The following is a 12,462-nucleotide window of genomic DNA, read 5'->3' as shown; positions in this document are numbered from 1 at the left end:
GGCACATAGTGCATTTTGACAATGCTTGATATTTCACAATTATTCAATTATTTATCTCAAGAAAAATTAAATGTTATTCGTTATGATAGATGCGTAGATATATTTCCTATCAATTGATGCAAAAACCTTTGCGATCTATTGAGAAATGCTCGAGTTATAAGCGTTCCAAATCTTGCATTTTTTCCTACTTGTTCAGTGCCTAGATTTCCATTTCACCCCCTATATCTTCCGGTTAGACGTAGTCCTACGTCAAAAACATAAAAAATTAAATAATTTCAACACCTTGAGGTAGTATTAGCAACTAGAGACTTGGGGCTTTTCAACAAACCCAAACTCGTATCGATTATGTGTGATTTTCAAGGAGAAAAATCGATTTGCATTTACTAGTAGCGTAAAAACACCCCAAATCGGACAAACCAAGATCACTTACCCTACTTTGACTGCGATTTGTTCGAGTTTCGAATAAAAATTTCTTATCAATTGATGCAAACATCTTTCCGATCTATTAAGGAATGTTCGAATTATAGACAATAGGAATCTTTCATTTTTTCCTGCATGTTCGGTTTTTAGCTTTTCATTTTACATTCCATATATTTCGGTTAGCCATAGTTCCACGTCAAAAATTAATAGCGTGGAATGTTAAGAGTCTCTCTTTCAAGAGAAATTAATTGCGACAAGTGAGACAACCATATCAACACTTAACACGACCGCAAAGGGTAAGTGTGGGTAACGTTCGCTCAACAGAAACGTCCTACGAATTTGATTCGCCTTTGCTTATGCAACAGCCTCGTCAAAGTATGAAACAAAAATTCCACATACCTCTAGCTCTTTCATAGTACCGCTATCCTCCACCAGTAGCGTTGGTCGCGCTACACCGTTGCTACTGCTTGTTTCACTTCGGTCACCGTTTATCTGCTGACTATGGCTCGATGGCTGCGTTTGCGGCATGATCGTTGGATTTCCGTTCATAATGTAATCACTTTCCTTGTTTTGTTTTTGCTGCTTGAATTTTTCGTACAATTCACTTCCGCCGTTCGCAAGATGTTCGTTGTTTCTAAAATAAAAGAAAGAATTAAAAGAAATTCTATTCAAATTTCAAATGTTCTCTTTTTCTCACTTGGGATGATCGTATATCACTCCGCCGGATGGAGGTGGAGAAACTACCGGAGGATGTGATGGAGGCTCCTGAAGGCTGTTTGCATTGGCACCAGGATGAATCTCTGAGGATGACGAAGGTATTGGTGGTGGTCCAATCGATGGCGGTGGCGGCGGAGGTTGGATATGATTTGGAAGGCCTGTCGGCACAGGCTGATTTGTGGTAGCGATCTTATCCGTGAGCGAGTCGCGCCGGGAGCTTTTGGCCGTTGAATTGGTCGTGTTGGGACTGTCCCGTTCGCCACTGCTCTGATGAATGTCGCTGGTTTTCACAATTGCACCAGCCACGGGCTGCAGTTCGGGTGATTTCGATTGCACGGACGCGATTTCTTCTATTGATGGAAGTCCCTGCTGATAGTGAGTGGGATAGAAAGAAGAAAAACCAATAATTAGATGCATATTTATCTCGGTTGATTCCTGCGCTTAGCGTGCGCTGATCGAATGTGTGATTGCGCGGTTATGGTCCAACAGCGAATCGATTTTAATTGATTGGCACCTTAACACATTTGCTGTGCTGGTATAACTACTGGTTGGCACTTAAAAAGGCATCCAACCACGCAAAATAACTTCGATAGAACTGATTGGTTCAATAAACAATAAATGTCATACAAACGTGCTGTAGTTTTACATATGATTTCAAGACGTTTTTCAGTTTTATTTTATTTTAGAAACCAATTATCAACCTAACATTGGGGTACATGGGGAAGAATATTTTATTTTAGAAATATTTGATATATTTTCTCATGATACTACAGAACAAATATCTCCAAGTAAAAGAACTCCAAAGCTGGCGTTTTCTTATGCATTTTTCTCAATTTTCTTCCAAAAATCTCTTGATAAACAGCTTTCTTAAGTTTGTGCTGAAATTATGGTCTCGAAAACATGCATTGTATGACACGAAAGTACACGAACGAGTGGATCATAAGTGGTGGGACTAAATTCATGGCACGTTTTCCGCCACACGCGCTATAGAGAGACAAACAGTTTAGTGAGGTTTTGTTCTCCTCTTTGTGGACTTTGTTCGTGCTAAGTGTGTTCTCGTTTGTTTAGAAGATCGCGTAACAGAGATTTCTCCGAGAGCGCATCTTTTAGATGCTTGAACATCATCCGAAATCGGAGGTGATAACAAAAAACGCGATAATGATTCGTATTGAGCCGTACTGTCCCAGTCGGTGTACGAAAATGTTTGGGATGCCATCACAGCTCAACAATTCAAATCCCGTATTATCAGAAGTGCCAAAAAAGTGGATAAAGGTGGTCCATACCATGATAGTGAGGGTTCCAGAAATCTTTAAGAAAATTTAAGATGAAGGGCCACTATCTGTTCGCTACTTATGGCTCACCCGTTAGACTGGTCAGACATCCGGCCAGGGTTGCCATAATAAAATCTGTGTTTTTCTGTCCGAAAAAATCTTTTTATCTTATTTTTTCTCAAAAAAACTGTATTGAAATCTTTATTAAATTTATAAGTCCAAATTTCAAGCATAATTTTGCGTTTAGTATCATTGATTGGTATAATTATTATTGATTAGACGATGCTGATGGTATTCACGTAAAGCCACACATAAATGTTATGGTTGTAATGAATTGAAAGGTAACATAATAAGGGAACAATTCAAAACACAGGAGGAGAGAACACCAAAATACTATGAAGCTAATGCTTAGGATACGGACAGGTTTCGACATTATTTTTCATTGATGTATTTCGATGCATTGCTCAAAAGAGTAAGATAAAGTGTTCTGGCCTCCGAATTAATCTGAGTGAATTCAGGTGTTTCATTTTGTTTTGTTCAATTCCACAATCAATAGCAAAACGTAGTTCAGAAAACAGTAAAATAGGTTTGCTCATCAAATCGTTTAATTGGTTCAAACTTCGTTTCATTTTTTGGTTTCGGTCATAATTGAATCTCTCTAGGTGATGTTTAACGACGGATTCCAGTGAGAGCTATTTTGTTGAGGGGGAATTCAGCATTTTCATTGGTTACTATGAATGTCTAGACCACAATGTGTTTTTCCAATTCGAATAGACCGATTTACTAAACCGTGTTAGGGATGCGTCTTGCGGTCTACACTAATATACGGAGAATTAGAAGCTCTATTTTCAATGCTATTTTAACATATTAGCCATAGAAAATTTTATAATTGCATTGCAATAGATTGTTAGCGAAAGCCCAAATCAATTTTTAATAATTATAAAAAAAAATTATAAATAATTATAAATCATGACATCATCATGAAATTTCTGAGAATAAAACACGCAAAATTGAATAATTTGTTATATGTACTCCCCGTATATTCTCGAAACGTAATCCTGTATCAAAACGTCTCGATCCTCATTTTAGATATTTTTTTAATATCACCCCGATTCTACATTCCGCCGGATCTGCATTTCGTTCGAGTTATAATTTCACATTCCCGATTCCCGATTTCTTCATTTGATGTTCGGAGAGAAACAGATCGAACGAAATGCAAAAACAACTCGAACGGAATACAGAATGGAATCTTATCAAGTCGTTCGAATTATTCCGAATCAATCGAAACACAGAATATGGGTGAATATGAGTGCCCTTTTGTATTTTACATTCTCTATAGTAAGAAAAGATAAACAGTGTTATTTATGGATTATTATTCGTCCCACCCAAAATTGATTTTTTGACATGAATTCTTTCGAACATTCATTTTATTAATAAACGAATGTTTGAGGGTTCAATCGCAGAACTTTTAATTTGTTTATCTTCTAATTGGCTCATTACAATTTCCTTTTAACAGAAATTTTCTAGTACTTCTTCCAAAACTCGTCATTATAATAAAAAACTATTTTCAGACACAATTTTCGCCTAAGGTTCTTGATTCATGTGCAAATAACATTTTTCTTCGTTGCATGTAATACATGTGTGATACAGAAAAGTAAGTTTTCATATATAATTGGAATTTCGAAGCGCTATTCCACCTGAGAATCAATTGCCATTTTCGCTTCACACCAACGGAACACGAAGCCTAATTTCGCAAACGAAAAATCCAATTGAACTAACAACGATGATATTCAAGAACATAGAATTACTTGCGTTCGAACTTTCCCTCAAAGTTTTTCAAAAAAAAAGTCTACGGGCAGAGACGAATACCAAATAAAGCCGACTCAAATCGGACCATTTCGACCATACTCGGGTTTTGAGCTTACCAACACATTTGGCGCTCTATTTCATTTTATATAAATAATACTAACCTAGAACGCAGACGTTGGCATTAGAATGTAGGACATCATGCTACATATGAATGTTGAAAACAGGTGATTCTCATTAAAACATATTCGAAGGCTATATGAATAAAATGGATGAAATGGGAAAAATATTACTAACATCAAGCCGTTAATATCCGTTAATAAAAATCTGTATATTCTGTATGAAACCCAAAAAATCTGTAGTCTGTATCTACAGATTCTTGGTCTCAAAAAATCTGTAGAAATCATTATTATTCTGTAACCCTGCTCCCGGCATGATATGGAATATACCTAACTATTATAATTATTTATTTCACTTTTTGATGTGATTTTTTTCGTTGTTTTTTTTTATCTTCAAATGGAAATTGCACCTTTTTCTTCGTCTGTAGGAGCCTTGAACCACTGCGACTATTTGTATATGGTAAATTTCTTTTTGGATGGCACTAACGTTCCCAGTGGAACTTTCGCCTTCTCAACTTTAGGTATTACTTGCGTCATTTTATTAGTAGTATTTAGTTGAGATTTCAATGGCGAAAAATATGCCATGAATGTATTCTGAAGTGGCAAGTTCTAGAATACGCGTGATTACAGTGCAAGTCGGAAGTCTTCTTTGATGAAAAATCTCCCGGCCAGAACGAGAATCGAACTCAAACCCCCGGCATGATAATGTGGGAGGCTAACCACTCGGCCACAGGAGCACATGTGATAAATTTATCGGCACTTAATTTGTCGATTTTCACGACACCTCCAAGTGTATATCTCTTGCGTGATAATCAACCCTATTCTGTATTCCGACGAATTTCAATTTTGTTTGAATCCATTATTTCCCTATTTCGAACGTTTTGCCCATTTAATGTTCGAAGAGGAACATATCGAACGAAATGCAAAAACAAACTGAACGGATCGAAACACAGAATAGGCGTAAATGTATTCAAAATCACTATAAACAATAACTTGCTTGCCTTTCTGACTAATCAGAAACTCGTATAAATCAAAAACACAATTCAAAGCTAGAGGAACTATTATTTTTACTACAATTTGGTGTTCAAACAGAAACAAAACGCATTTCGACAACTTTTGATCCTTACTTACTAAAGAAATTTCCACAATCCGACAATACATGCCAAACCGATGTAATGGTTCGCAAATTTTCGTGAAAATTGGTAGTTTTGTTCCTAGTTGTAAAACATTAGACTATTTTTTTTTTTGTTTTTCCGTTTCAATATGGTTTTTTTCTCTTTTTTCAAAAATTGGCTTTTTTCAAAAATTCATAACCAGATGATCGTAGTTTTGAAAAATGATTTTATCACAACACTCCGAATCGCAAAAGAATATGGGTCAGTGATATTAGGTACATATCCGGAGAGACCGGGAGACTTCACCAAGGGCGCTCCCAAAAACATAACTTCCAAAGAAATAATCCGCTAACTATGACATGCAGCACCTTTCGCAGAACGTCAACATAAAATTCGAAACGAATCGGTAGTGTAGCGGCGTCACCACACAACCGAAGTTTTCAGCCGAAGATCATAGTTCTCACCGTTGTAAAACACTATTTATTTCACATCCTGTTTAAAATTCGTTCCTACATTCACACAAGCTCCCTCGGCTAGAAAGCAATAAAAATCAACAAATAATAAATTTCAAACTCTCAGCTTTAACGCATGGTGTTGGTTGTCTAAAGCGAGAATAAAAATTAAAAATAAAAAGAGAACAAGACTGTGTTGAATTATAGAGATTTCAAACTCCTGCAGTTTCAGTCACCTCTATCCTTGAAAAAGGTTAATATACAGCCTTTTCATATCAAACCAATATATTGGTTCTCAGAATTTCGTGAAAAGTGGTAGTTTTGCAATCGCAAAACATTAGACCGTGTTTTTTGACGTAGAACTACGTCTTTTAGGAAGGGTGACAAATCAGAAAACAGGTCACGGTTTTATGAAATAAAGTTAACGTTAATAAATATTTTCACTTTAAACGAATTCTCATGATTTGCATACCAATCGAATCGGAAGTTCTCTAAGATTTGTTGGATATGCTATACATTACAATTCGCCAATCTCTAAACGTTTTAAATTCATGAAAACTGGAAGAATTTCCTTTTTCCCATACATTTGTTTCAGCCGATTTGTGTGCAACCCCTACCCGTATTTCGAATGCTTATAACTCGAACATTTCTTGATAGACCGGAAAGATGTTTGCATCAATTGATATTAATAAAATGTTATTTTTCATGAGACTAACAATTTGATTACTGTAAAATGTCAAGCGTTATCTAAACGCCCTAACAAAACTAAACTAAACGGTCACTGGTTACACACGATTATCCCTAAGGTCTCGACGAGAGCTTGGTTTAAGGGATTGAATGTAGGTCGTGATTTCATTCGCGTGATATCTCGGCTTATGTCCAATCACTACAACCTAAACACGTATCTCTATCGCATTGGGCTCGCAGCAAACAATCTTTGTGATTGTAGCGATGGCTACCACGACATCGAGCATATTGTCTGGTCGTGTATCCGGTTCCATGCTGCTCGCTCTCAGCTCTCTAGAACACTGAGAGCAAAAGGCAGACAATCGGATATCCCCGCCCGGGATATCTTGTGTAGCCGTGATCCTGATCTTCTGCTTCATCTATATCTGTTCCTCAGAAACGCCAATGTCAACGTTTAATGATGTTTCCTTCGTTGTGTCCCTGTTTCATACCCCTCCTATCTGATCTATAAAAAAAAAGGTTGTGCAGTCCACTGATCATTCAACAAGAGCCAAAGGTTGTACCGCTCATGACAACTCAACATGAGCTGATCTTTGTGCCGGCTAGTGACCATTCTATCCTGGATTCCTCGAGTCGAGAAGACGCACCACGCTAGATATGGAGAACAGACTAGGGGGGCGTTGCTGATTAATGGTTAGCTGCATCCCAATAGGAAGTATCCCGTGTCGGGCACACGTACAGAGCATTGGAGACAGCAACATCACAATTACGAAAACACTTGTAATACTAACCTCGAGCCAACCGCGAGTAATCGGTTACATATTACTAACATAGTTATAAGGCAAACATTGTCGAAATATTGAACTCCCGGCCCCGTCAGGTTGACACCATATGAGCCTTAATAAAAATATATATTTTGGATAAAAAAAAATGAAACGCCCTAACTGCCAAGTTTTGATTGGCCCGATTTACGGTTTCCCCAACAACTTCCCAACAGACTTCAAAATCGATGTACCTGTGGAAATCCGCTTTGCAAATATACATGCAAGTTGGGGGTATTTTTGTTCCCACCGAGCTGTGTTTCTCTAGCACGGACTTCAAAATCAATGTTCCTGGGGGAATCCGTTTTGCAAATACATGCAAGTCGGGGGTATTTTTTGGTGTTGAGTTCTTTTGTACTCGCTTGTCGTTGTGCAGACCGGAAAATGTTTCCCTAAAACGTACTTTTAAATTGAGAAGCCTGGGAAAATCGTCATTTTAGGTACTGAAGGTGAATGAACTTTCGTAGTTCGAGAACTACGTAAACATGAGATTTGCAATAATTTCAGAGGGAAACGTAAAATACAATGACCTTTTGACAGTCCTTCCGTTCACATATTTTGGTAGTCCTAGGTATCATATCAAACGTAAAAGGGGGTTCATCAAATTTACTTGTAACGAAGATCATAATCAATTACAAAAATTTCGACGCTTTCTAAAATAATATTCGGAGTGGTAAACAAGTGCGTTGCATAATATAATTGCGTAGTTCTACGTCGAAAATTTGCGGTCGTGTTCTAGATACAACCCCTAACGATTTTTTAATTTTTTCATTAGGGTGCCCATTTGCATTTTAGGGTGGTACGAAAAAACAATGTTTCCCTTTTTTTTCCAAAAATACCTTATTTTCAAAAAATCATAACATTTTCACTACTGGACCTGTTTAGATAATTGACATAACAAACCCAATCAATTTTTATTTAACATCGACTCCGATTATTCGCTCAGACTGAAATTACAAACTAAGCATAATTAACCCTTTGCGGTCGTATTAAATTTGGGCATGGGTATCGTACTGGTCGGAATTATTTTTCCTTGAAAAAACGGTGACGCATGCAAGATTATGAAAAATAAACATTTTTTTATTTATTTTGTGAACTTTATTTTGTGCGAAATCTTTTGAAATAGTCTCCAAGTGTAAATCATATAAAGTATAATTAATACATGATTTTAGTTTTATTATCTGTTGAATATAAAACACTTTTGCCATTACTGCAATAAATGTATAATTGATGTCGATGTGTATCCGAAAAGATCAGCACTTTTCAATTTTAACAAAGTTTATTTTACAGATTATTCAGATGACATAAGACACTTATGCAAACAATTATTCTGCTCTTTAAAAACAACTACTTCAACATAATTCAAACCAGTTACTCAAATAATGAATTCAGTATATCCGAAATTATCAAAAGTTTTCACTTTAGATGAACAAAGATTTTGTCGCTTGAGACATTTATGCGATTATTCAAATAACATGAGACATTTATGCAAACAGTAGTTCTGATACTTATGAACAATCTTTTCCATCACACCAAAGTGTTACAATGGCTAAATTCTGCTGTTATGATTTTTTGTTCCACATTCTTATGCATTCAAGGCACTGTGCGTTATTTTGTGTGGGTGACCACTTTGTTTGATACTTAGTACCGTTATCTATCACTCATAGGAGCGCCGAATTGATTCGTGAACAGGTTCATTAGACATCAAGCTTCGTTTAGGAAAAGCATAAACTGATACCTGATCGCGTAAAATATAAGATTAGCATGGTTTCTTGCTGTGGTGGCTGAGAGCAGACAAACGACCAGAACTGTAAAAAAGGTATGGTGACTGAGAGCAGACAAACGACCAGAACGGTAAAAAAGGTATGGTGGCTGAGAGCAGACAAACGACCACAAAGAGTTAAAAAATCCTATTGTTAAAAACTTCTTTCATTAGATTAAAATCGAATTCTTCACAGACAGCATTGAACAGGCGAATACACGAGTCAAGCGGGTTACTGTAGCCGCAATTTGTTCTATGATACGAGACTGCTAGCAAAAATGAGTTCCAAAAACGACAGGGAGAAGTGATTAGCACGAGAAGTTTAGGGCAGTCAATACATCCTTGCAATGACATAATGCATACTTAGTTTTCCGAAAATTCCGAAAATATTAAGCCCTTTCCAAATATTAGAAAGGGCTAAATATTTTTGACAATTTTTTAATAAAATATTTCTACTCGAAAATGATAAGTCCTACAAAATAAAGGTGATCTCTATGGAAGAGTTTTAGGAAAATAATTGAATTTTTAGAAAAAATACTGGAACAATATTTTTTGAAATTATACACTGAAAAAAATCGATTTCAAAAACTAAAAGTCGATTTTCTCGAAAAAATCATCTCATATTTTGATGAAATGGTAGGTGAATGGTAGATAAATATGTGTTGTTGTAGATTTAGGTAACTATTAAGAGTCACTGAAGATATGATAATAAGAAATGGATTGTATAGATACCTAAACGATGAATAAAATGGCTCTGCAGTTGGCTGAAAATTACCAGTCGTGACCGGCAGCAAATGTAAAGTGGCGGAAACGAAATAGAATTATTTTGTTTCTGCGTAATCATCAGAGTTCAACAAAGAAAAGCGTGACATTGTTTAGCAACATGAGTCAAACCGTGATCTCCAGGCTATGCAAGGATTACAAATGCAGTGCTGGTATCAACATCTGGTCGAGTTTTTGACACCTGCTCTTCTTTGCTTTTCATCGAGGTCCGAAAGCTACCGAAGCACAACGGAAATGGTTTGAAAAGTTGAAAAACGGCGAAGTCCCTTCTGAATTTGATGATGAACGTCTCAAATCACTTTTGAAGGAGAACGGTCGCCGAACCAGTCATGAGTTTATGGAAAAAATGCAGCCTCTCTAAGAGGGCTGCCATACTAATGAAACATGAACTTCTGCATAACTCGAGAACTAATCAACAAATGGAGCCAAATTTGGGATGTGAGAGTTTTTATGTACAACAAATGTTTCTGTGGTAGTATGACACCCCTCCCTCATCTGGAATGTTGAGTGTGTCCCATGAAAATATTACACATATTTTTTAACCAAAGATAACAATTGAAAATTTTCGGATAACTCTAAAGAAAAATGGGAAAATTCTGAAAATTGAATTCCCATATGTTCTACAATTACATAGTGATAAGCATTTTTAGTCCATTTGATGTTTGTGCTAACGAAATTGATCTTTGTTCGAAAGTGCAAGAATGTGGTTGAAAAATTTGAACGAGAATTGTGTCTTAAAATAACCTGATATTATAATGATGAGTTTAGGTAGAATTCCTAGGAATTTTTAGTAAAAGGTAATTTTAAAGAGTCGATTACAAGATCAATCAATGAACAGTTCTGCGTTGGGACACATGAAAGTTCGCTTAGTAAGAAAACGTGAATGTTCAAAGGTATTGATGACAAAAAAAATGGACGGGACGAAGTTTGCGGGTCAGCTATTTTAATATAAAAGTTCGAAAAACTAGCAGGTACTGGGAGTAAATGCGCGCGAAGCCAAGCCGAAGCTTAGTGAATATGCGGCCTCAACCACAAGTCCTCGCGAGACTTAGTCATTTTGCTTTCATGTCTCAAACTTCCTTCAGAGTACCAGAAACAAGTTTGACCAATTTCTAAAAATAGAAGGAAAACATTCAAATCTTCTCAAATTATTAGCAAGCTTCTGGATGTAAAAAATCGAATGATTTTAATGAAAATTGGATACGATCAAAAATATGAATTAAATATTCTGAACGGAAGAAAGCATACCACAGCATGTCTATCCAGTTCCCGACATCATTTTCAATAAAAAAAGAGCTTTGACGATGATGCAGACTATCATCACACAAAAGAACCGTGTTCTTTTATGGAATGGAAAAAAAGTAAACAGAAACACAATTGTGGCTGCAGGGTATCGTGCTGATTACGCTGGAGGAAAGCTCCTCTCTGGAGCCACCAAATGTGGCTGCAGGGTATCGTGCTGATTACGCTGGAGGAAAGCTCCTCTCTGGAGCCACCAAATGTGGCTGCAGTTCGAGATCGTGAATGATGACACGAAGGGAAAGCCCTTTACTGGACGCTATGTGGTAGGCCAGATCACGTAGAGCGCATAACGAGTATGCGCCTACTGGTGCGATCCGGTAGTACCGCGTCACTTGGGAGTTTGGCCGGGCGGAGCCAAGGGAAGGAAAAGGGAGAGGAAGGGTGGTTGGAATTTCGGATCTTTGGAGGAGGGGTGTTCAATACTTACCAGCGCTTGTTGCGCTGGGATCTGCCGGCGATGATGTCCAGGGTGCTCCCGATGGTGTCCAGGATGCTCGGGCGATGTCCAGGGTTGTGATACGTTTATGACAAAAAAAGAGGGGTTCGGTACTTCGCCACGACGCTCCTACGTCCGTGGTATGGTTGAGAGTGTCCAGTTGAGAGTGCGTTTATTCTGTTCAAGTTTTCTCTTATATACAGACATTGCCTTCTTATCTACCCCAGAAGGGCGTAGCATAAGAGAGAGAAAATTACAATTATTTATTCTAAGCCAGACGGGCGAACGAGGGATGATTATTAACACGCTCGCAGGCGTGTTATCTTTTCCTCTCCGTTTTATTACTTATTGTCCTAGCTCGGAGATAGGCTCCGTTTATAGCACCCATAGTGCTCTCTTTTTGGGATTTCTCCCGTCCTTCGGTATTTACGATCGGAGATAGGCTCTGATCGTAAACACATTACGTCGTTTTGCTTATTTTTGTTTTGTTCTCCTTCCCGGCGGGTTATCGCTGGCCGGAGGAGTTTTATGATATTTAGGTTTTCAGCTAGCAATAATCGCACTTCGGAAAAACCTCATTAGTTACGATAAAGCCACTGCGCAAGCTATTCTGTGTATTTAGGATAGAGCGCGATCTAAGCATCCGCTCTATCGTTCTCGCCATGAATCACGCTCTAAAGGCATGATCCGTGCGGCGACATACCGGCCCTCGTAAATCGCGTAAGGCAGATTTACCAATTGAGCTACGCCGCATCTGTTTCTAATAATTTT

At 37.5% G+C, this 12,462-nt stretch overlaps 1 protein-coding gene and 1 pseudogene across 4 annotated transcripts in view; both read right to left on the bottom strand.

Moving 5' to 3' along the window:
• Positions 1-12,462, bottom strand: part of LOC129771387 (WD repeat-containing protein 47) — a 245,836-nt gene that overhangs the window by 157,766 nt on the left and 75,608 nt on the right. For all 4 annotated transcript variants that reach the window (XM_055774973.1, XM_055774976.1, XM_055774974.1 and 1 more), the window contains 2 exons: positions 1,118-1,506; positions 820-1,054 (listed from right to left, as the gene is read on the bottom strand). In XM_055774973.1, the coding sequence (XP_055630948.1) occupies positions 820-1,054; positions 1,118-1,506 (624 nt within the window). The remainder of the gene's footprint in view (positions 1-819; positions 1,055-1,117; positions 1,507-12,462) is intronic.
• LOC129772142 (U4 spliceosomal RNA) lies at positions 12,171-12,299 on the bottom strand (annotated as a pseudogene).

This window comes from Toxorhynchites rutilus, chromosome 2, assembly GCF_029784135.1.
Source record: "Toxorhynchites rutilus septentrionalis strain SRP chromosome 2, ASM2978413v1, whole genome shotgun sequence".
Taxonomy (NCBI): Eukaryota; Metazoa; Arthropoda; class Insecta; order Diptera; family Culicidae; genus Toxorhynchites; species Toxorhynchites rutilus.
This window is presented reverse-complemented; position numbering and strand designations above follow the sequence as displayed.